This window comes from Spea bombifrons, chromosome 4, assembly GCF_027358695.1.
Source record: "Spea bombifrons isolate aSpeBom1 chromosome 4, aSpeBom1.2.pri, whole genome shotgun sequence".
Taxonomy (NCBI): Eukaryota; Metazoa; Chordata; class Amphibia; order Anura; family Pelobatidae; genus Spea; species Spea bombifrons.
The window spans coordinates 72,563,202-72,588,444 of NC_071090.1; the positions used below are offsets into that span (position 1 = coordinate 72,563,202).

The following is a 25,243-nucleotide window of genomic DNA, read 5'->3' on the forward strand; positions in this document are numbered from 1 at the left end:
AAGCAAGGTATGTGTAAGGCTGCCTGGTTTGCCCAATAGCCATCCCGTGTGTGTGTCACTAGAATTTTGACCAACAATTCCCATGTTTTTCCTGATTTGTTATAATATTTATATTTCCAACAACGCTCGCACTCTGCAAATGTCTGTATTCTGACAGGTATTTCTCTTAAGACCTAATTATGAATTGAGTATCCCCATTTGAGTATATTCTTTTGGCTAGGAAAGACCCTCTCTAGAAAACTGGAGAAGTCAAATGGTCAATCTAATAGGTGTCCATTCACAGGTGGCCTTTCCTGATGCCATCTTTTCTGAATATGACATCTAATGGTAGATGACGTTCTGCACGATGACACTGAAGTTTTCACTTACAAAGTTAGGCTGTCTTGAAATTTGGGAATTATCACGTACCCCCAGCAAAGTTTAATTCATTTGGAGTAAAAAAAAAAACAATTTTAATATGCACACAACCAAAGTGAAAGGTTTTTTTTTTTTAACGAACACCAAATCTTTCACTGTAAAAAGTTCAACAGCTTCCACAATTCGTAAAGCTTTGCAACAACTTTGCAGATCAGTAGAACCTGTACATTTCTCGGAAACTGTCAAACACACTCAGTAGATCTGTAACTTCCTGTGCTGATGTTGGTTGTGTAAGAAAATAGACAGCAAAGAGGCAACAAGTCTACCTCACGAAGTGAACGTTTTAATTTCTTTCACTGACATTCTGTGCAAGTTTACGCAAAGGTATTATCTTAACTTCCTTGAAGAGGTTTTTTCTTTTCCTTGTTTAGTGAAAACATCGTCATTTTGAAGGGAAGGCTGCAACATACTAGCCACTAAACCAAATGGTCTTCTGCGCAGAACTAAAATTCTGCTAGGTGTTCCAAACATCCCTCAAGATAATACAATTTTCTGTAAGGACAGTATGACGCATCTGGAGTTTAAGGACGTATTCTGGGTAAGTGCTTATTTTAAGTATAAATATTTGATTCAGACGTGTATATATCTCATTTCAAGGTCTACATGCTGTCACTCAAATCTGAAGTATTTTTACGCGATTATTATTTATGAACTGTTATTAATATTGTTTGTGTTTTACTAGCATCAAGATTTCGTCTGCTTTTAGAAAAGTTTATAGAGCTGTGTAACACTTTACGCCTTAATAGGCTACGTAGAATGCAAGGCATTTTGAAGATAAACTTATTTACTAGAGAGAGTACTTGTGTGTTATTTGCATATGTTGATTTTTGAGTGGAAATGTTTTTTTTTTTAATTTTAAAAATATGTTCGGCTTTATTATTTGGAGAACGATCTTAACCAAATGAGCCAACTAATACTGGAGCTAAGAACTATTTTGCTAGGTCAACTGTAATCCTTAGAAGAGTACAAAATGTATTCATGTTCTTTTTTAAAAGAAAGTTTGGATACATACTGAACTGCATATATAAAAAAAGCCAAAATATAAATGTTTCTAAACAGTTTATAATTGTGATACGAATCACCTCTCTAATAAGGGAAAACAGAAGAATGAGATTTGACACAAGGATACAGATATGTACTTTCAACAGACATTCAGGGGATCTGTAAGATCCCAACGTTTTTCTTTTTGTACGTTGTGTGAAAATTAACATGCACTTGTCTAGGTATTACCCATGACTAAAGAGTTACATTTCAGGCAGGTTTTGCAATGTAACATTTTTTGCAGAACCTGTCCAGCCCCAGGTAAATCTTCTGCATGGAATCTACATACTACTAAGAAATAAATTAGTGTGGGTTCCTGTTCCAATGCAAAAATACATATTTATTAAAAAAATACATTATATACCCGACAGTAAACCCCAATATAAGCATGTTAGTTATCCTACTAAAAAACATGGACATTAATATGGAGTTGCTCCCCTTTTAACTCTCCTGGGAAGGATTTTTACAAAATGTTGAGTGTGTCTGTGGGAATTTTTGCCCATTCAGCCAAAAGAGCATTTGCGAGCTCAGGCACTGATGTTGAATGAGAAGCCTGGCTCGCCATCTCTGTTCCAATTAATCCAAAAGGGGTTCAATGGAGTTAAGATAAGGGCTCTGTGCACCAAACCATGTTATGGACTTTGTTTTATGCACAGGGTCACAGTCATGTTGAACAGGAAAGGGCCATCTCTAAACTGGTGATGCAAAGTTGGAAGCATTCACATTACCCTTCACTGGAACTAAGAGCACTAGCCGAAATGCTGAAAAACAGCTCAGCCCATTATTCCTCGTCCACCAAACATTACAATAAGCAGTAGTTATTTCTTTCCCACCCCCGTCTCACTATGCCCTTCCACTCTTTCTCCCCATCTTGTCTTCCAGCTTCTGTCTTCTATCCTGTCGTGGTAGAACAAAGTCTGTCACTCCAGATCCCTGCTTTGGTGCTCCCTAATTACTATGCGCCGGCGACTGATGCTTAGCGCCTGGCATCATATCAAAGTGCTCAGCATCAATCACTGCCACATAGTCATTAGGGCATTAGGGAGCACAGAAGCAGTGGGTTCCTGTTACCCAGACCAGCGTTTATGGTACCCCTTGCACCTGCCTTGGTAGGGCCCTGAAGACCTGTCCCAAGAAAGGCGGCTTCCTGGGGAAATCTCCCAGTAGGCCAGTCCGGCTCTGAGACCTCCTGCTTTGTGTGCCAGGCAGCCTCATCGCTCGCCCCCTATAGATATGCTACTGCAGATTCGTCCATCAGACATCCATATAGTAAAGCGTGATTCATCACTCCAGAGACCAGTATATGCTACTCCAGCCGACGCTTCACGTGATGTGTGGTGATCTTCAGCTTTGTGTAAAGCTGCTTGGCCATGGAAACCCATTTTATGAAGCACAGTGTTTGTGCTGGTGTTGCTTCCAGGGGTAGTTTGGAACTCTGTAGTGAGTGATGCTACAGAAGACAGATGATTTTTACTCACTACATGCTTCAGCACTTGGCAGCCCTGCTCTGTGATTCTGTGTAGTCTACCACTTTGTGTCTGAGATGTTTTTACTCCTAGAAGTTTCCACTTCACAATAATAGCACTTGCAATAGACAATAGGAGCAGCTCTATAAGGGCAGAAATTTTAACAAACTGACATGTGGAAAAGGTGACATCCTATGACAGTGCCTAGTTTAAATTCACTGAGCTCTTCAGTACGACCCATTCTACTGCCAATGTTTGTCTATGTATATGGCATGCCTATGTGCTTGATTTTTTACACATTGTTTCTTATTCTACTAATAGTACTTTAATTTAATGCCATTTTTATAAACACGGAAAGATTTACAAAGGTTTCCTACTTTGTAATTTGTGTTGGTTATTTCTGTTCATATATCCGTTAACAGGATATGATGACTTATATTGACTTCTCTAAGCGAACATGATTCTGAGACTGATCCCCCCCTACTTCAGTTTATGCCCTTGAAGCTAATATTTTCCCTTTACAACTCCTTCTAAATGATATCTTTCTGAAACTGCCACTATTTCCACAGACCTGTGGCCTTTATTCCTGATACCATGTGTTTTACCTACACCGTGCGGGGAAATATTCACACGTACAAGGAACTTATTTATGACTTAGACACATTACATAAACAGGATTTTTGGACTCTTATTTTCCTCCTCCTCTGCCTACTTCTACTGAAGCAAGCAGCATACTTAAGTACTGTAGTTCCTAGCAAATAATAAAATACTCGAAGCTCAATAAAACAGGGATCTGAATAGTGCTACTGTTTATCACTATAGTACTAGGGAATCTGCTATATTATTATTATTATATTATATGCTATGTTATAAGTAACGTTATGTTGAATATTTTCAATTTTTCATAAAACTTTTTCAATTGCTCATATCAAAAGGCTGGTAGCAGGAAGCATTAAACATTATATAAAAATAATCATATCCACATTATAGTTCTGGAAATTATTTCTGCTTTGACGGTGGAAAGTAAAACTTGGCAGATGCAATAAAGAATCAACCTAACATACTAGTTAGCTCATACCATCAGAACATTATATGATATTTGTGTATCTCAAATTATTATTATTGTGTATCCATTATTATTTTCCACTTCTTCCCTACCTCCGATAACAATGGTCTTTTAAAATATAGTGCTGTCAAAGCCCATCTTCATACGTATGGACTACCAAATCAAAAATATGCCAGACTGTTGAGCATTCACATCTGAAGCAAGACGATCAAATCTCATTTTGTTACAATTCCTGCTCTAGGCTGTTTGGTATCTTGTGTGAATGAACATTGCCTACTCCATCCTAAAAGGTGAAACATATATTTGTCCTGAAAAATGGCCATTGTGGTCATGAAGCTAGTAGTTCCAGAAGAGTCCACCAAGCTTTCTCGGTACTGTCACAAGGGCTACATGATTTGATACATGATGCCCAAAGACAACCAAATATGTAGCTTTTTAGTTTTTTTCCCCCACTTTGATGGACCTTGAGAAAAGGCCCACAATGTCCACTTGAATGGCCAACCTTGTCTGATAGTTGTCACTGGCTGCCAACATATATAATTAATTATTACAGTATTGGTGTGAATACCACCCATAAACTAGAGAAAATATTGTTTTTGTAACAGATCAGCAATCTAAACTAGAAGTATAGTTAGATGTAAAAGAAAACAAGGACATTTAGTGAAGATGATATATTTATTGGCCAACTGAGTAGTCTTGAAAGCTTGCAATCTGATGTAATTCAATAAAACAATAAACGTATCATGCTTGCAATCTGATGTAATTCAATAAGTCAATAAATGTATCATCTTTGCAATCCAAACTAGGAAAATGCTTGCAATTCAGATTCAAATATTGTTTTTTAATTTAAGGTTTTAGTTATTTGTTAAAAAGTAATATTATAAATACAATATATAATAATATAATAAAAATCTCACTATAATTTTGCTTGGGGATAATCCCTCAACAAGCTTACCCTCTAACCAATGTAGCAAGCCAAGAAACCACAGTATGAATACATGTGGGACAGTTGGTTATTACTGTGTGTATCTTATATTTATGATATGACTTAAAACCATGTTGCTGATGTTAGTCTTACCAAACCAGGATTATGCATTATGAAGGGCTTGGTGAGTTTCTCCTAAAAGAAAGGCTGGCAAAAATATATTTTGTTACCATTTTCACATTAGGCCAACGTATAATTGTTACTCATTTTTTCTTGTTTGAGGCATCTTTATATACTACTCCCATTGTATCACTTCATGCTCTTTCTTGGTGTATAGCCTGTATATTCTGTATATATATATATTATAACAAGAGTGATTTAGGCGCTTCTTCACTAACAAAGTGCATCAAATGCAATAAGTGTACTTCCCAACAACTTAACGCGTTAATTACATCCCAACAATAGCTCTGCCTGAGCTATTTTGATGCTGTTCACTATTTTAGATTTTAGAATTATTTAGTATTGACATATCTGTGATGAATTTCTGAATTTATTTATTTGTGATTATTTTGAATTGGTTATTGTATTGTCATCTGATGTATCATATGTATTAATTAGTTAAATGCATATGTAGATCGCACCTTTGTTTTGTCTGTTGGCGAGTGCTATTGGTCATCTTGTGATTTATTAGTTAATCCGTTAAAGGGTACAAATTTTACAAACAGCCCCCAGTACAATGCCTCTTGAGTGCCTGGAGCTATAATCTGTACCCTACCTGTATTAGAAAATATTCGTGGGCATTATAACTTTCAAGAAAATACTGCATCATATAACATAGTACTATCTAATATCAGTCTAAAAACAATATTTATTTATTTTACTAAAAAGGAATTCAGAGTGTCCAATTTATTCTGTAAATATTAATTTGCTGAAGCAAGATCTTGGCTATAGATCCCTCTTAACATTCATATAAACTGGAATTTCTGGACAACTGTTTTCTTGTTTCTAATAATAGTTTCCTATAAAGGATGTTACATGTGGTTACATTAGTCATTTCAGTTAGTCACCTAAGATTATAGAGGAAGGAGGCAGAATAACCCTAACACACACACACATGTATTCTAAAATGCTTACATTTCCATAGCTCACATGAAACTAAAAACATGTCTTTTCAATAATAAAGAATGCGGTGAGTTAACTTACACATTAAGTAACATTATAACATTAATCTAAACAATTGCCTAAGACCCAGAAGACCACTCCAAAAAGGAACTCTTTCTGTCAAAAGGTCCTCATTAACAATGACATGGCACTGGGCAACTCTCTTCTAGTAGGCTCCTCACCATCCCCATCATACCTTGCTTCTGTCAGTGATGGTACAGTGCAATAGAGACAGAGGACTGTACAGCTGCTGGATCAGATCTGGGCAAGCAGTTCCTCGCATTAGCTTGGGATATAATGACATATCTTGGCGCTGTGCACAGGGGCCTAACTAAGAACCACATGGCCCTGGTGCAAAAATTGCCCTGGGGCTCCCCGACATGCAACATGCCACCTTTGCCCTAAACAGTTTGTGAGTGCCCCCTTTTTCCAAACAGCTTGTGAGTGCCTTTGGTCCAAGCAGCTTATCAGTGCCATCCTAACACCCCAACATCTTGTCTGTGCCATCTTTGCTGCCAGCATGCCAGTGCCCCAAACAGATGTTGTAAGCATCCTTAAAGAAGTGGGTCTTGATGGATTTTTTGAAGGAATAAAGGCACGGAGAAAGACAGATAGCCAAGGGGAGAGCATTCCAGAGGATGGGGCAGCCCTGGAGAAATCTTGTAAGCGTGCCGAGAGCTAGAAATCAGAGGAGAGGAAAGAAGGAGATCATTGGATGAGTGGAGAGACCAGTTAGGAGTGTATTTAGAGGCAGCCGGTGAAGAGACTGACAGAGGGGAGAGACTTTGGTAAAGTGATGTGAGAGGAAGATAAGTCTGGCAGCAGCATTCATGGTGGATTGTAGAGGGGTGAGACGGTTAAGAGGGAGACCAGCTAAGACAGAGTTACAGTAATCAAGACAGGAGATAATCAGGGCATGGACAAGAGCCTTAGTGGCATCCTGTGTTAGGAAGGGACGGATGCGGGCAATGTTTTTAAGATGGAGACGACAGTTTTTAAAGACAGACTGAATATGTCTGATGTGAACGAAAGGTCGGAGTCAAGGGTGACCCCAAGACAGCGTGCATGAGTAGACGGGGAGATGATGGCACCATTAACATCGAGGGAGATTGATGGGGGAATCTTAGCATTGGAGGGAAGATGAGGAGTTCAGTTTTGGAGAGGTTAAGTTTCAAGAAACATGCAGACATCCAGGTAGAGACAGAGGCAAGGCAGTTAGTTACATGATCAAAGACAGAGGGAGAGTGATCAGGGGAGGATAGATAGATCTGGGTGTCATCAGCGTACAGGTGGTATTTAAAGCCATAGGATGAGATCAGTTTGCCAAGGGAGGAAGTGTAAAGAGAGAACAGAAGGGGTCCTAAAACTGAGAGAGGGAGGGGAGGGGAAGTGTTACTGTAGACAGAGACGCTGAAGGTACGATCAGAGAGGCAGGAAGTGAGCCAGGAGACAGCAGTGTCATAGAGGCCAAGATCATAAAATATTTGAAGGAGAAGAGGGTCCACAGTGTCAAAAGCAGCAGAAAGGTCCAGTAGGATTAGCATGGAGTAGTGGCCCTTTTTTTTAGCAGTGAGTAGGTCATTAGTAACTTTAGTAAGAGCGGTCTCAGTAGAGTGTTGAGGGCGAAAACCAGATTGAAGAGGGTCAAGCAGGAAGTTGGAGTCTAGAAACTTAGTTAATTGGATATAAACAATTATTTCAAGAAGCTTGGAGGTGAAAGGAAGCAGAGAGATGGGATGGTAATTGGAGTGATCAGTCGGGTCGAGGGAAGACTTTTTCAAGATAGGAGTACTGGTAGCATGCTTGAAGGATGATGGGACAAATCCAGTAGTGAGGGAGAGGTTGAAGATATGAGTTAGAGTAGGGACAAGGGTAGATGAAAGAGACTGGGTGAGATGGGAAGGGATCGGGTCAAGGGGGCATGTGGTTGGACAAGAGGAAAGAAGAAGAGCATGTACAGCCTCTTCAGTGACAGCATATGTAAACACACTTACACAAATTACACATGCTAACACACACACTAACTCATACTCACTAACACAGATGTACATATTCATTCTAACACATGTACTCCCTCTCACACCACTCATGGTAACACACACTCCATCCCAAACCACTTACACATCCATGCTCATACACACACTTACACATGCAAACTCATACACACTTATAAATAGACATCCATGGCCACACACTCATACATAGACATTCATGCTCACACACTTATATATAGATATTCATGCTCATACACACATACATAGACATCCATGCTCACATACACTTATACATAGACATTCATGCTCACATATACTTATCCGTAGATATTCATGCTCAAATAAACGTATATATAGATATTTATGCTCACATACAATTATACATAGACATTCATGCTCACACACACTTATATATATATAGCCATGCTCATACACACTTATACATAGACATCCAAGCTCACACACACTTATACGTAGACATCCATGCTCATACACACTTATACATAGACATCCATGCTCATACACACTTGTACATAGACATCTATGCTTACACTGTCCTGGCAGCCTCAGTTTCACCTCTGGGTCACGTGGCTAACATGATCCTGATATGTTCCTGTCTCCATGTGCTGGTTCAAAATAATTTAGAAAGGGCCCTTCCGACCTGGGCTGGACTGGCTGTGCAACATTTGGTGGTGTATTTATGCCAGTCATGCTAGGCCTGTCCCAGGGCAGTACCTACTTCCTCAGCTACCATACGTTGGACTGAGCACTGGATAAAGCACATTATTGAGGCTTTCTCGGTTTGGCACAGTCCTCCATAGTGTAAAAAACAAACTAGAAAGGGAGATCTTGCTGGCCCATTGAGCAGTGGTGCACTGAGGAGGCTGACTGCCAAATAGGGTAATATGCCCTTGGTTTTGTGGCAGAGAGGCTGCTGTCCCCCAGACTTACCTCCCTAGACCTAGCTGCCAAATCAAATCTGCTGGGTGTGCACACAACAGAAGAGAGTTCATGGAGAGATTGAAGACAGAAGCTGCACAGACCTCCTTCCTGATGCAAGAGGGCACAGGGGGGCATTTTTGTGCCCCTAAAGTAGTCCTGCGCACTTTGCAGCTACCCCATTTGCCCTGTGTTAAATAAAGATGACCCTATCTGTCAATATAGATTCAGGTCCATTCTAGATAATCTGTTTTTTTCCTCAAATATCACAAAACTCCTCCCTGTGTTTGGGTGAAGAAGAAATACTAATGGGAAGGTTGATGTAAAGCGGTAAAATCAAATAGATTATTAAAGAGATAGTATGAAATAACTCAAAAATGCTCTTTGTTTCACTTAAATATATAAAATATATGAATAGCTACAGAATTAACACAGTGTTTCTTTCACTCCATCTCAGTGTACAGACCTCTGCCTGAATACAGGATATGAAATTATTCTACAGAGATTACTGGATGGAAGGAAGACATGTAAAGATGTGGAGGACCTTCTCAAACAGAGGTCAGGGAATTTTGCTAATAAGCTGTGATGATTTTGATGGATATCAAGCAGTTAACTTTTGTCATGAAAATAACAATGCCAGGGTTATCCAACATCATTTTTTTCAAGTTGAGGCAAACCAAGACCTAGTTTTTCCACTGTCACTTTTATTTTAACCAATTCTCTCCTTTGTTAAATTATTCCTCACACTAACTGACATAATTTCAGATCATACTTTTGCTCACATTTTCATTACATGATTGCTATTGTTTCTAAACACACTTTGCTACATGTTTACATACATGAATCATATAGGGGTAGGAGACCCAAGCTAAGAGGACAGGGACTTAGATGATCCCAACAAAGGCAAAGAACTGATGGATCCAGATACCTGTAAAAGTAAGCTACAGGATGGAGTCACAGATGGGTGACTCTGGATGCCAAGGTTTAATGCAAACTAGATTTCAGACAAGCCAGGCATGTTACACTGGTTTGCAATACAAGAACAGAATCACTAGGTAGAAGAATAGTGTGGCATTCCAAAGGTAAATATCAGCAAACCACAATCTGCAACTAAGCAAACACAATAGCAGGACCACAACAAGGCATCAGTGCTGAGCAACTCCAGATTCTTAAATCTGATGCCCAGCTTGCCCGGCCTCAAGCCGTGGGTCACCAGCGCGCCTCCTGCTGTGTGTCACGGCCGGTCGGATGAGCACTTGTCGTCCTGGACCTCCCCGCAGGCTGCCTGCCAGCAGTGTGTCCCCGGTGGTGTGACATACACACTTAATTTTAAATGCCAGTAGTGAAACCAATATAATATTTAATGCAGCGCATTCAATTCTGTGGTATTTCATGTGTATTTAGTACAATATGTTTCATTTCTACAAGCAGGGCCCATGCAGAAGAGAAATATGGGAAGGAGTTAGTCCAAATTGCAAAAAAGGCTGTCGGACAGACTGAGATTAAGTAAGTCTAATAAGGAAAAATGATGTTATGGCAGTGGCTTGTTCAATACTTACTGTAATAGAGGCCTACTTAAAAGTGAACGGTTATACCCATGAGCATAATAGATGTGTTGATGGGCGCAGTGGAAATCTTCCCACAAACTCTACTGCTGTGAACTATTCTGGAGTCTTTAGAATAAAGGGAACCATTGTTGCTCCATATCCTCCATTCTATTGATTCTGCCATCACAAATCAGAAGGGTCCATCTGAGCAAGAGTTCTGGGGTATAACAACATATCTCCCTACTCTGCCTCAGTAGACTGTAGCTATGTTGGTGGAAATGGCATAGATCCTCTGCTGCACTGTTAGACTACCATGAAATCCCAATCCGCCATTGAAAGTAAACCGATGGGAAAAGGGCATACCAATGTTAGTTGATCAGGTTTTTAAGCAAATTCATGTTTTTTTAAAGCAATTATATAAACAACATCAGAAGAGAATGTTGATTAAGTGGGTGTGAAATATTTTTGGGTCACAGTCTGCGAATATTAATTAACCTAATCAGAAATATGGTTGTCTATGCTGAAATATGTAACTTTTCTCAACATCCGTTTTACTGAAATTATCTCTGTGTGTTTATTTTAAGCAAAATGCGAGAATCCTTTGATATGTTGAAACAACGTAAGTAATACATCCAATTCTCTGTATCTGTTATATATTCATTTTTCTACTACTGACCATGGGATAGAATTATTAAATAAACACATCACAAAAAGTTGGGAATTTTATTTTTATGTTATGGTGGAAGGGAAAGGTTATAGGATTAAGTACTATGCTATATTTTCCACAACTACCCCAGTAAGCTGACCTCTCTTTTGTTTTAGAAATTGAAAGTATAGGTAATGCACACATCGAGCTTGCAGAGATGCTGAGACAAGAAGTACAGAGCCTGGAGGATTTCAGAGAACGGCAAAAAGAACTTAGGAAAAAGGTGAGAGATAATATTCTGGACTCTAATAATCAGCTGTATAGTCTTATCAACCAGACATGTACCTTCCATTTATTTGGACTGGGAGGACTCAAAACCCCTTTAAGTTGAGAGTTCCAAAACCTAATTAGGATAGGCACCCAACGACAGGAGAAGAATAAGAAAAAAGGTGACCAATTCAAGGGAAAGAAAAGGAAAAAAAGGAAAAAAGTACTTTCTCCTTACTGCAATGTAAGTTAGAATTGACAAAAATGTGGTGTTGCCTCATTTTGTCCAATTAATCTTTCTTTATCTGCAGACACGTAGGTTGCAATTGTTGTCAGGTGACTTTAGTTGGCTTTGCCTGCTCAAACACCACACGAAGCTGTTTCATTATAGACTTTCAGTGGTCAGCATGTCCAACTAGGTGATCAAGAATAAGCAGCACTATTGTTTACCCATCATGGTGTTTGTGTGGAAGATTGATTGCAGATAACAGTGCTAATATCCAGCTGCCTGAAAACATTATATCATGCAGAAACGAGAACTGTTAAAGTGTTTTTACTACAAAAGATCACAATAGCTCTTTATAGATTCATGTTTAATAAATGGGTTCTTTTACATGTAATTAATCAGCGATGTTTACCCACAGTATGAGCATGCAATGGACCTCCTGCAGAAGAATAAACTGTCTTTGTACAAGAAGACAATGGATGTAAGTCTATTTTCAGTGAAAATATACTGTGTTTTAATGTACAATTGCTCCTTAGTAATTACACATATTTGCACACTAAGCTGTGTATATTTGGCTATGTGGATTTCCAAGTGGTTAGAACAGGGGGCAGCAGCCTAAAGGTCCCTTGAACATGCCTGCATAGCTGTGGCACTGCCAGTCTTGTAGTGCCTATCATTCTGAAATAGGTAGTTCTTCATTTTCAATCAGTATATCAGATGAATACAATGTTGATCTTTAGTGTTTAATTGTGTGTTACTTCTTCTACTTCATTGCTCTCTAGTCCAAAAAAAGTTACGAGCAAAAATGTAGAGATGCAGAAGATGCTGAGCAGATATATGAACGTCTAGCGCCAACTGGAAATTCAAAGCAAGTGGAGAAGGTAGTGAAACAAGGAGGGGGAGTCATCCATTTTACATCATTTTATTTGATTATTTTCACAAGAACACAAGAATCATGAATATTTATCTATCTATCTATCTATCTATCTATCTATCTATCTATCTATCTATCTATCTATCTATCTATCTATCTATCTATCTATCTATCTAGTATCTATCTATATTCCAGTACCTGATTCTGACAAAGATGTAAAATCTGGACATTCTTTTATTTACATTTTTTTATAAAACACTGAAGGGGCAAACGCAAAGTTTGAAACAAGTTATTTCACATGTAAACATATAATATTGTTTATTATAAAGCCTGTAGCAGCAGTAGACTTTGTGGTGGACATATAACTAAATGCTCCTTAACCACCAATTCCCCCTACAAGCCTTGCTGTGGATACAGGTGCCCTGTATACTGGATAAAATGCCTACCTATCTGCTTTAGGGCCCATCTGTGTTATGGAGCACACTATGATGGTGTTATGTATAGGTTGTGTCCAGTTGGGATGGAATAAGGTAGGATGATAAGGTGTTGCTACTTAGGGATTTCTGGATCCTTAGCCTAGACGTCACCCAGATACAGTAAAGGTTAACAGGCTCTTGTATTTCAGAGCGATAGTTTTCTGTAATCAATGTGCATCTTGATGACCCAATTCATTGGTGTTTCCTCTGCTGCCTATCTCTGTGGACTCTGTAATTATGATATCTGGTCATGTGTTATCTGTAATGGATTACATTGGTCATGGTTTAGATTGTTTAAATCACCTATTTTATCATTTCAGAGCCAGAGTAAAATGAGGCAATGTAAGGATGCTGCCGTTGAAGCAGGTACATACTCTAGTTTAATTACTCATGTAATAGTGGTCCTGATTTAAATTGCAGGTGTTAATTTTCATCTAATGATTAAGAAAAACTATATAAATGACTTTCAATAATCCCCACACCATTTAGAGATTCTATGGGCTTTTCTGAAGGTAACATATCCTAATTGTTTTGTCCAATCATATAACATTGCTCTCTGCCTATAATAGATTTAATGAGAGATGTTTAGATTTGCATGACAAGCGCATAGTTGAGTTTGTGCCCAGGATGACCGTACCCTATACCCAATAATGACGCACACACTTTATTAGGTGCAAATATAATTTCCACAGCTTTATTAACATTTACAATATTTAAAGGTCATTGTCAAAACAGACCACCACGGTTAAAACATAAATAACAGATTTCCCTTTTATTAACAATGACAATGACCCTCCATAATAAATACATTAACCGTATAACAATGGCACCAACACGTACCAGGTGCCTCCACATTAACACATTGACCACAGTAGGGGCATACCAAGACACCCCTACCAGACAGTTTAACCAAATTATAAACCATGTGGGGGCATACCGAGGCACCCCTACACCACCAACTTAACCAAACAACCAATCCAGGGGCATACCAAGACACCCCTACACCACCATCTTAACCAACAACCAATGCAGGGGCATACCGAGACACCCCTACACCACCAACTTAACCAACAACCAATGCAGGGGCATACCGAGAAACCCCTACACCACCCCAGGTTCTGAGCCAAAGGCCAGCTCGAAACCTACCAGATTAGTAAACCAAACCACAAAATCCACCGTACTAAACAATAATCCCCAACTATCCCCGCTGCTGTGACAAAACGGGGTAGTCACCCCCACAACCCACTAGTAAAGTGACCGTTTACAAAATGGTTGCCACTTATATACCTTGATAGTAACCCCACCCATAACAAATTTGAACCAATTAAATTAAATCACTCCTTATGCACACCGCTTAGCTCTGTCAAGGCCCACTCCACCTAAGCTGTGCTGTTCCATGGGCTTCAGTCCTCAAAGTATGCATATATGCCCCTTCCTGTCTACCCAAAGCCCTCCTTTTTCGAAATGCGGGTTGGCAGTCCCACCGACATCAGTGGGTGGTCTACTGATTTCAGTTGGCGGTCCCACTGAAAGCTGCCTGTTTTTGAAGGGGAAGTGGGTGAGGAGTGGGGCACGCTGCAAAGCCGCTCCCATGACCTGGAGTTTCTCAGTGGTGAAACATCATTGGGACCCTGAGCGTGGGGAATGTCCACCGGAAATAGTTTGCACAGTAGCTGGGCCAGAGTTCCAGAACCGCGGATGGGTAAACCCCGGTTCTAAGGATGGGTAATAAAACCAGTTTTCCCAAATGAGCTCCCTCTCTGTAACCACTTCCAATTGTGACCCACCACAAGCCCAGTATAACCCCAAAAGAGCGATGTGGTAGAGCAACAGACGTCTGTAGTTCCAAATCTCGCTGGGCATCGCCGCAGTTCCTAGATGCCGTACAGTTCCATGGATTTGTGGCTAGGTCCCGGTCAGGCGTATGAAGCATTTCTGGCCGTGCAGAGCCCTCATAGCTGGCTAGTCCATGGGAGTCTGGTTAGGGCAGACTAGACTGGGCTTTCTGGTCACCCCTTGTCCCCAATGAGCACAGGGTGACTTATACATAAGAGGGGATAGGGCAGGCAGGTAAAGAGTCACTCCATGAATCCGCCATGGCCCCCCTCCTAAACTCATCTCAAAAAACGAAATAAATCAAGAAAGCATTAAAAATGTGCTGTATGGTTGTTAAAATGTTGCTGTTCCTGATTGTTTTAATTCGTAAAACACCCCAGGCATCTATGTACTCTAAACCCTAGTATCCTAAACCATTAAATGGTTAGCTCACCAGAAACAAGACAGGCAATATTTTCACCTCTTCAGACAGATTAACTCACATGCACACAGACACTGACACTAACACAACCAGGCACTCAACACTAACACACATGCACACAGACATTCAAACTAACACATATATACTTGGACACTCACACTTACACACATGCACCAAGACACACTCAGACAAACACACTCATCCAGAGACTCATACTAACACATCCCATTGGACGCTCACACCAACATAACCAAGCACTCAAACACACACACAGCCAGACAATTACACACACACTAACATACGCAGACACACAGTCACACATTACCATACCCACATAAGCAGAGGCCCAGTAACATACTAAGACACACTAACATACTGAAACACACAGACACACACACTAACACATACACACCCAGACACTGCCAACACAGCTGGACACTTAAACACACACTGATACTAACAAAACCAGTGTTGCAATGCATGTTAACCCTTTGCTGCCCTCTGCTAACCATTCCTGACGCCAGACCCTTTCCTGCCCGTCCTTGTAACCCTGGATTGCCTCCTTGGTTTCTGACTCCGACTTGGATCTCAACTTCGTTGGTGGTTACCCATTTAGCTGCTGTTTAACCTCTGGTGTGCCTCCATTCTGTCCGGTGCCTCCTGTTTCGGACTTCGGACAGTCTGCCGTTACCCGCTGTTTGTGCTGATGCTCTTGAAGTCCACTATCCTCTTACATCTCGGGTCCCTGTACCCTTCGGTCAGCTTTTATCTCCGGTGTCCTGCCCTCCAGCTGCTGTTGAGGTTGTGGTGTCATTGGCTCCTGAATTTGCCAGCATTCATCCTGCATCTAGGTTTTCCAATCTGCTGCCTCCTCTGGCTCCTGAAGCTCTCTGTTCTCTGCCTGCATCTACATAAGGAGGTATTCTTACCAGAATTCTGGTGATCTGGACATCATCTGTGCTAGTGCTACATCTCCAGTTTACCCGCTTCCTGCTCAGCTCACTACTAGTTGGAAGCATCCTAGCTTTTAAATAGTGAGCAGTGCAAGGTTCGGCCTTCTTGCACAAGATTCCTCCTCTCCAGGACCAAGTAGGCCTAACCCCCAGACAGACACACTAACATACTCAGAAACACACAGTTATACAAACTATAATATCCAGACACACACACATAAGCAGACACACAATAACATATCAAGACTCACTCACACTAGCAAACGCACATTAGCATACTCACACACACAGCTCACTTCCCATTGTGAAGCCTCAGCCTGTCCTTAATGCAGCTTGCAACACAACATGACCACACTCAACTATGCCTCCTCCTTGGAATAAGGGGAATAATAATTCTGCAGTCTTACTCAGTGGGGGCAATATGCACAGTCTTGAGTGTTCTAAAATACGATTTTGCAAATTTGAAGCTCCGCAGAAAAATGGCCAATGAATCTGCTATATCCCTGATCTGGTCAAGCGTTGCCGTCTCTTTTAAGGCAGTCTCCCTTCTTTAAAGTGGTGGACTTCGGAATTCTATGTGTCGGACACGGACACCTTGTTGACCACTGATCTGAAACATTTAAGTGTAAATTGGGAAGGGGCAAATACTTTTTTCACAGCACGGTATATGATTTTTAGAGGTAAGAAGACATGAGACCCAAAATGTACTTGGTAAGGAAGATTTTCAAGGTAAATGTGAGAGGACAGAGAGAAAATGTAACAATATAAGACTTTGTGCAGTGCATTTAATTCATTTGGAATGTTGTTGTTATATGCATGCATATAAAATTGTTTAAAATCAATATAATTGTGAAGGTTAACAATCCAGGAAAATGTGTAAATGGGAATGTAATAGGCAGTTAAAATACAAATATACGAGACATTATTTGTAATAGTTGATACAAAAAAAAATCCCATAAATCATCTTCCTATTGATTACTGAAAGCACTCCCCGATTTTCAAGAAAACATTGTAAATAGTGTGAATCTGTAGAGACAAAAAAAGAAAAACACATTATTACAGCACTGTGTTTAAACATAAAATGTAAATTACATCATCTGGGCTCAAAGTTCCTCAGGGACTAAATCAAATAAATCTGACATATTACCTGAATTGTCTTATACCACCTTCAAATCTTAACTTCTATGTAGAATGTTGCAGGGGAGAAAAGTTATAACACTGTAAAATAATGACATTCATAAGGCAGATAAAAATAGCAAAACAGTTAGGGTGTAGCTAAGACAAAAGGTTCCAGGTCCCCCAACAATTTTTGGGTGTTACATACCATTATATATTTTTTGATTCCCTGTTTGCTCATTGATGTTTCATGCACACTGAGGTCTGTTGCAGCTGTTAGGTACACTTTAAGTATCTCTAGCTGTTCTTTTGAAAAGTAAATCAAGGTCCTCCAATCTCAGTCCAGATTGCCACTAAAAGAAACGTTGGTTGTCAACTGGTCACAACCCTGCTGCTAATGGGAGCTGGTTTGGTGGCAGCAAGATCAAAGTTTCTTCTCTTAACTTATAGCTTATTTTCATTTATTTTATTATTCTTTCCTAGACCGGTTCTACAAAACCAATATTGGTCTACTGGACAAAGCTCGTATTGAGTGGGAGACAGAGCACATTAACACTTGTGAGGTATTGTCATGTTGTGGTTGTAAGCAATGCAGTGCTGGCACCACAACAACCTACATCTTTGTAATACAGAATGTTTTGCATTTCAGGCATTTCAACAGCAGGAGATAGACCGCATTTGCATCCTGCGCAACTCAATCTGGGTTCATTGTAATCTATTTTCGATGCAGTGCGTGAAAGATGATGAGGTAACTGAACCCAAGGGCACCCTGTCCATGCCATAGGCACACTAGCTTAATAGTCAAGTTTAGTGTATGTGATAGTTTTAGTGTGTGTTAGAGTGAGTATGTGTTAGTTATGGGGGTGGGGGGCTGTATCAGCTCTACTTGCCCCCCAGGCCCAGAGGGTGCCAGCCCTCCTCTCGACAAAAAGCATAATGCTCTTCAGGGGTAAACCTAGAGGTAGTGGTGCCTGGGTGCAGTATTCTTTCACTCCATTTCCATAACTAAAACAAATGCACATACTAACAAACAAACTCACTCTAACACCGTGCATGCTAACACCTTACTTTTACAGATATTTCCTCCTCTTCCTAACCTCTAACCCTAGGTTCACCCCAACAATCTAATGCTGACACACACGCTAGCACCTAATACTAACACACACTCATGCTAACACCCACTCACATGCTAGCACCATACACTAACACACACTCTAACATCATACCTCGCACCTCCTGAACTGCTTCCACAAAACGACAGAGCCACGGCATGTACCACGTGGACAGCATTTCTTCAATTAAGGGAGAGGGTGTGTGCAGAGGTTCCGTCCTTTTGAGGAAGTTTTCCATGAGGCTTGGTCTATAGAGCTGATGTCCGGAAGAAGCAGACTAAAAAAGAAGACACAGAAAGAAGAGATAAGAGAAGAAGCAGAGACAGTAAGAAAGAGAATGCGAGAGAGTGTGAGTAAGAGTGAGAGCAGGAATGTTTTAGAATGTTAAAGGAGGGGGCAAATATATGATTCCCCTATGTACTCCCCTGTGGAAAATAGTAATGACTGGTTAAAAGCAGGGGCACTCTTTGTCACCGGGCTTATCAATGTGATCTTTTCGCTATAAATTCATACAGTGGGGCAAAAAAGTATTTAGTCAGCCACCAATTGTGCAAGTTCTCACACTTAAAAAGATGAGAGAGGCCTGTAATTTTCACCATAGGTACACTTCAACTATGAGAGACAGAATGGGGGGAAAGAATACAGGAAATCACATTGTAGGATTTCTAATGAATTCATTGGTAAATTCCCCGGTAAAATAAGTATTTGGTCACCTACAAACAAGCAAGATATCTGGCTCTCACAGACCTGTAACATCTTCTTTAAGAGTCTCCTCTGTCCTCCACTCGTTACCTGTATTAATGGCACCTGTTTGAACTTGTCTCAAACAGTCACACTCCAAACCCCACTATGGCCAAGACCAAAGAGTTGTCGAAGGACACCAGAAACAAAATTGTAGACCTTCACCAGGCTGGGAATCTGCAATAGGCAAGCCGCTTGGTGTGAAGAAATCAACTGTGGGAGCAATTTTTTTGGAAATGGAAGACATACAGGACCACTGACAATCTCCCTTGATCTGGGGCTCCACGCAAGATCTCACCCCGTGGTGTCAAAATGATCACAAGAACAGTGAGCAAAAATCCCAGAACCACACGGGGGGACCTAGTGAATGACCTGCAGAGAGCTGGGACCAAAGTAACAAAGGCTACCATCAATAACACACTACGCCGCCAGGGACTCAAATCATGCAGTGCCAGACGTGTCCCCCTGCTTAAGCCAGTACATGTCCGGGCCCGTCTGAAGTGTGCTAGAGAGCATTTGGATGATCCAGAAGAGGATTGGGCGAATGTCATATGGTCAGATGAAACCAAGGTAGAACTTTTTGGTAGAAACTCAACTCGTCGTGTTTGGAGGAGAAAGAATGCTGAGTTGCATCCAAAGAACACCATACCTACGGTGAAGCATGGGGGTGGAAACATCATGCTTTGGGGCTGTTTTTCTGCAAAGGGACCAGGACGACTGATCCGTGTAAAGGAAAGAATGAATGGGGCCATGTATCATGAGATTTTGAGTGAAAACCTCCTTCAATCAGCAAGGGCATTGAAAATGAAACGTGGCTGGGTCTTTCAGCATAACAATGATCCCAAACACACCGTCCGTGCAACGAAGGAGTGGCTTCGTAAGAAGCATTTCAAGGTCCTGGAGTGGCCTAGCCAGTCTCCAGATCTCAACCCCATAGAAAACCTTTGGAGGGAGTTTAAAGTCCGTGTTGCCCAGCGACAGCCCCAAAACATCACTGCTCTAGAGGAGATCTGCATGGAGGAATGGTCCAAAATACCAGCAACAGTGTGTGAAAACCTTGTGAAGACTTACAGAAAACGTTTGACCTCTGTCATTGCCAACAAAGGGTATATAACAAAGTATTGATATGAACTTTTTTTTTTGACCAAATACTTATTTTCCACCATAATTTGCAAATAAATTCTTTAAAAATCAGACAATGTGATTTATGGACTTTGTTGTCTCATTCGGTCTCTCATAGTTGAAGTGTACCTATGGTGAAAATGACAGGCCTCTCTCATCTTTGTAAGTGGGAGAACTTGCACAATTGGTGGCTGACTAAATACTTTCCCCCCCCCTACTGTAACTAAAGTAGAATGTGTGTGAAAAAATCACAAACAAATTTTGCCAGTCTGGTAGTAAAATGTGAGAGTTGAAATACCATTCAAAATACTTTAGGTTGTCTAGTTTTCAAAAATATATGTTTTGATGGGGTAAATTGAATGTCCAGCTTCAAAGATGTCCCAAATAATACATGGGGTCAGGATAGCCAAAATTGAAAACATTGCACATCCCAACCCAAGATGGGTGGTATCACTGTACTCAGGAAATGTTGCTGAACACATATTTTTGTTTGACAGTGATGCAAAAATTACTACCACAAAGTTTGACAAAGGCTGGTAGTAGAATTAGTGCATGGAAAGAGTTAAAATACTAGCATTTGAAATATCCTGGGGTGTGTAGTTTTCAAACGTATATGGTTTGATGGGTGTAAATTAATCTAAACAGCTTCAAAGATGTCCCAGATGGCACATGGGGACAGAACGACCAGTTTTGGGAAAAAATGATTTTGAAATAGCAATATGCTACTTGTACTAATTGCCTTATTACCTGCAAAAAAGGATATACGGGCAAATCATAGTCAGGATAAGCCGAAATCAGCAACAGGATATATGGACAAATCGTAGTCAGGATAAGCCAAAGTCAGCAACAGGATATATGGACAAATCGTAGTCAGGGCAAGCAGGGGTCGGCACTGGAAAATCAGATACAAACACTTCACTACAGCCAAAATGCACCAGGCACTATCTCAGGCACTGTAGGAATGTCCACAGGATAGTTTAAATAGTGTTCCTAATCAAAACCCCACCTCTGGGGCTGAAATGAGGTGTGTAACACATAAAGAGTCTGTGCCTTTAAGAAGGGGCAGGCCTTTAAGAAGGGGCTGTATGTGCACACTGTCTGAATCGCGGCAACCATGCTGGAGGCACGACGGGTCTTCGGGCAGCAGCGTGGGACAGCAGGAGCTAGTCTGGCAGTGGCGGTGAACGGAGAGGTAAGTGTAGTGACAATTACAGCTAAACATGAGCACCACAAAAATATTAAAACTGCCATTGTCACAAAGGGTACACAAAATAATAAAACAGCTGTCTTAAATGGTTAAAGATAATAATAATAATACAAATGTAATCAAATGGAGAGTTATGATTGCATTAAGGGGTTCAGAAAAATAAGTTTAGTTACTCCTATGTTTCCCAGCACAAGTAGAGAACAAGAAAGTAGAATTCCAACCATATTCTGTTTCCCCAAAACTGCTTTTGAAATGGTTTCCTATAAATTTGTCTCTTTTATTCTTCAGATGATGGAGATGGTAAGACAGAGCCTGGAACTCTGTGATATCAGTGAAGAACTGAACCATTTCATTAGGACTAAAGCAACAGGGAAAACCCCACCTGGTACAGTTTTTTGATATGGCATTACATTTTAATATCTCTATTTAATAAAAGTGATGTTCATATTACATATTCCACTATGGACAATATTCCTTAATAATCATCTTTTATCCAAATTCTGTAAATTTCTAAATACGTTGTTCCAGCCTATGTAAGGGATAGGCGAGGAGAAGGGGAGTTCAGGAATAATATCAAAATAATTTAATTTCATTATGCTAACCCCTATGTAGGTGACATTTGCTCTTTAAGGATATTGTGTATCCTTGTGTAACCATTTTATTGGCCATCTTTGTTTCATCTTTGTTTCCCATATGCATAACAAAAAGAACTATTTGTTGATTTAGTTATTTCCAGGAGAAGCTTGAGGTACAGACTTTTTTCTTTTCACATAAATCCCAATCTCAGTTATAAGGCTAAATAAATCACTGACTGCCCTACTGATCATGAGTTTCAAAGATTACCAAACTGCTAGACTTGTTATGAGTCCTGACCCTTCCTTTGAAGGAACTTTGCCCTGTTACATGTGAAAATATTTTTTCAAATTATTATATTATTAATTTTGATTATTATTTCTACTTCAAAAACACCAGCCATGGATATGAGCCTCATTAACACATAACTGCCATTCTCTTCTTCTCCGTGTTAACCAGCTGCTGTATATTATGAAGGTTACACCAGTGAATACTCTCCTGGAAGCAGCAATGGTTGCAGCATCACTGGTAGCAAAATGATGAAAAGGTAAATGGTCGTATCATGTTGCATTTAGGGTGAGGACTGTGTAAATTGTGTCATCTTGATTCCTATTGTAGGGGGTAGTTTCAGGAGGTAATTTTGAGGAGCAAAATAGGTGTGCACCAAACCCCACTAAACATGCAAGCATATCTGATATCCGATATCCGCTTAAATAGCTCTGTTCAGCTGTGGACCAACACACAATTCAAATGACTATTCATAAAATTAGATTAATGTAACATCTTAGGTATAATATGCACCTGTTTATGTATGTATGATACACATCCATATCGTTAGCTTCACAAGCTCGTTACAGACACATTACATGGTGGGCATTTTCAAAAGTAACTTTTAGCATTAAGAACAATGCAAAGTAGTTCCATTTAGTAAAAAGTATGTTAATCAACCAAGCGTTTATAATAGACTCACTCTATTCCCTCTAAAATAGCTCCAATACAGAAAAAAGTCATAAATATACTGGAAAGCCTAGCATTTTGCAAATAGTGAAATAAGATATAAAGTGATAGGTAAACAAACTCAAATAAATATGTGTTTTACATGCAGTGGTTATGACACCAGCAGATCTTTTATTAGACCCTTTCACGCCCCTATAAACAGAAAATCAATACATCAGACACAACATAGAGGTCTAAGATTAATTCCTGAAACTTTACAGTTCTATCTGATGGCATGTTTAAATATATGGTCCGCTGGGAATGCATTGTCACATTACATTTCTGGTTCTTTAAAGGATTTCGAACCTACTACAAGGCTCTGTAGGAAGCTCCAGAAACCTGCCAGAAATCACGTCCAGTCCAATAACACAGCCTGGTGAGTCTGGTCATTTCCAGCAGTTCAGTAATAATTATACCTTCCATGATCCTGGTAATTGTAATTCAGCAGTAGCCAGAGAACACATTATAAAAAAAACAAACAAAATTTATAACAAAAAAATGGAAAAAGGGCAATAATCTTCTTTTAAGGTGAACTCTGCAAGGACTCCTCAATCCCAAAAAGCGTACTGGTAATCTGCATGTATTAAAACTTTTTTCCACTTGAGCTGGATCTCGGTGCACATTGTACTTGTGAGTGGATTTGAAATAAATATCTTAATACATTATACAATGCTGTGCTATTTCCTTTTTCTCCTATGTGTAAATTCTGGTCTCTGAGGAGACGTGAAGCCTTGTTGGCAAGCAGATGTGATATTATCTGTATTGTTACAAATAACACATTACCTGCCCTCTCCTTTAGCGTGAATACATCATTATTGTCTATGAGCATGTGGGAAATTCGATAACATACGTTCTTTTATTTTCAGTGAAAGAGGAGTCTGATTATGCGAGTATACCCATCCCTGCTGCGGTAGAACCAAAGTGTTTGGATGCAAATTCCCAGGACTATAATGTGCTGTACGACTACACTGCTCAGGTAACAGTCAATGACACGGCAGGCTGCATACACAGAAAGTATACCAAATAGATACATTTCCTGAGGACCTAGAAACAAGAAAAGACCAAAAAAAGAGTAACATGTGACATATAGCCTTAGTCCAAATGAATATTTACCAGTAGTATCTATATAAAATATCAATAATCAATAAATGTGGAAAAAGTCTAATGGTCTCCAAGGTTCATGGAGGTGCTGACATGTCCAAAGTCTTATATTCAAGGCATAGTGCCTGTCTCCGTTCCATGATGTCATCACTGATTCTTCCTAAGAGAGAAACGGTTCTGTAAAGCTGGATAAAAAGAAATAATTTTGAGATTATAATGGAATGAGAATCCAACTTGTATGATGATTCTGACATGCGCTACTGTGTATGAAAGTGTACAATGTAAGCTCTATGAACAACATGTATGGTTGGGGGCTGCAAAAGTTGAATGGCAACTAATACATAGTCATTTTACACATGTAACACAATTTATATGGGTGTTTTTGTGTTCCAGAACTCGGATGAACTGGATATTTCAGCAGGGGATGTGGTTAGAGTGATTGAGGAGGGCAATGATGGCTGGTGGACTGTTGAAAGAAATGGAAAAACAGGTCTGGTACCTGGTTCATACATTCAGAAGCTTTGAGAAAAACGGAAAATTATTTTAATGAATCACGCTGGCTGTGTCAAGCTGCGACTTCGCTGATCCAATAATAAGTATTCTGCAATTAGGACATGGATACCCTGACTAGTAAATTATTGTCTTTCTCGCGGTTCCAATCTAAATTCTCTACTATTCAGGTTCACCCTATTCACTACCTCCAGCTCCATAACTATGTTAACACGTTACTTCGCCACCTCTCTGGGGCTAATTCCAACAACCCCTTAGACCAGATAACAATATTATCCTCCGCCCCAATGCTCACAATGTCTACAATATATAATCTGCTCAGACCAATTATCGACTGGGAGTCCCAAAAAGCAGGTATTACCTCCTGGAAAACTGATTTTCCAAATCTGAGTCCAAAACAAGTTCTCCGGGCGTACACCCGCAATTCTAAAATCTTGGTGTCTAGGGATTATGGTGAAATGTTCCTTAAAATCCTGCATAAAGCGTATGTCACCCCCAAACTCTGGTTCT

The 25,243-nt window shown here is 40.0% G+C and overlaps 1 protein-coding gene across 1 annotated transcript; it reads left to right on the forward strand.

Moving 5' to 3' along the window:
* Positions 1–815: 815 nt before the first annotated feature.
* PSTPIP1 (proline-serine-threonine phosphatase interacting protein 1) lies at positions 816–24,754 on the forward strand. The gene is made up of 15 exons (XM_053463123.1): positions 816–955; positions 9,467–9,567; positions 10,441–10,515; positions 11,141–11,175; positions 11,379–11,485; positions 12,114–12,176; positions 12,478–12,576; positions 13,366–13,411; positions 17,855–17,934; positions 18,021–18,119; positions 21,842–21,938; positions 22,586–22,673; positions 23,419–23,498; positions 23,989–24,098; positions 24,617–24,754. Exons 1-15 carry the CDS (start codon positions 923–925, stop codon positions 24,746–24,748), a joined length of 1,245 nt encoding a protein of 414 aa, XP_053319098.1. The 5' UTR covers positions 816–922; the 3' UTR covers positions 24,749–24,754.
* Positions 24,755–25,243: the final 489 nt, after the last annotated feature.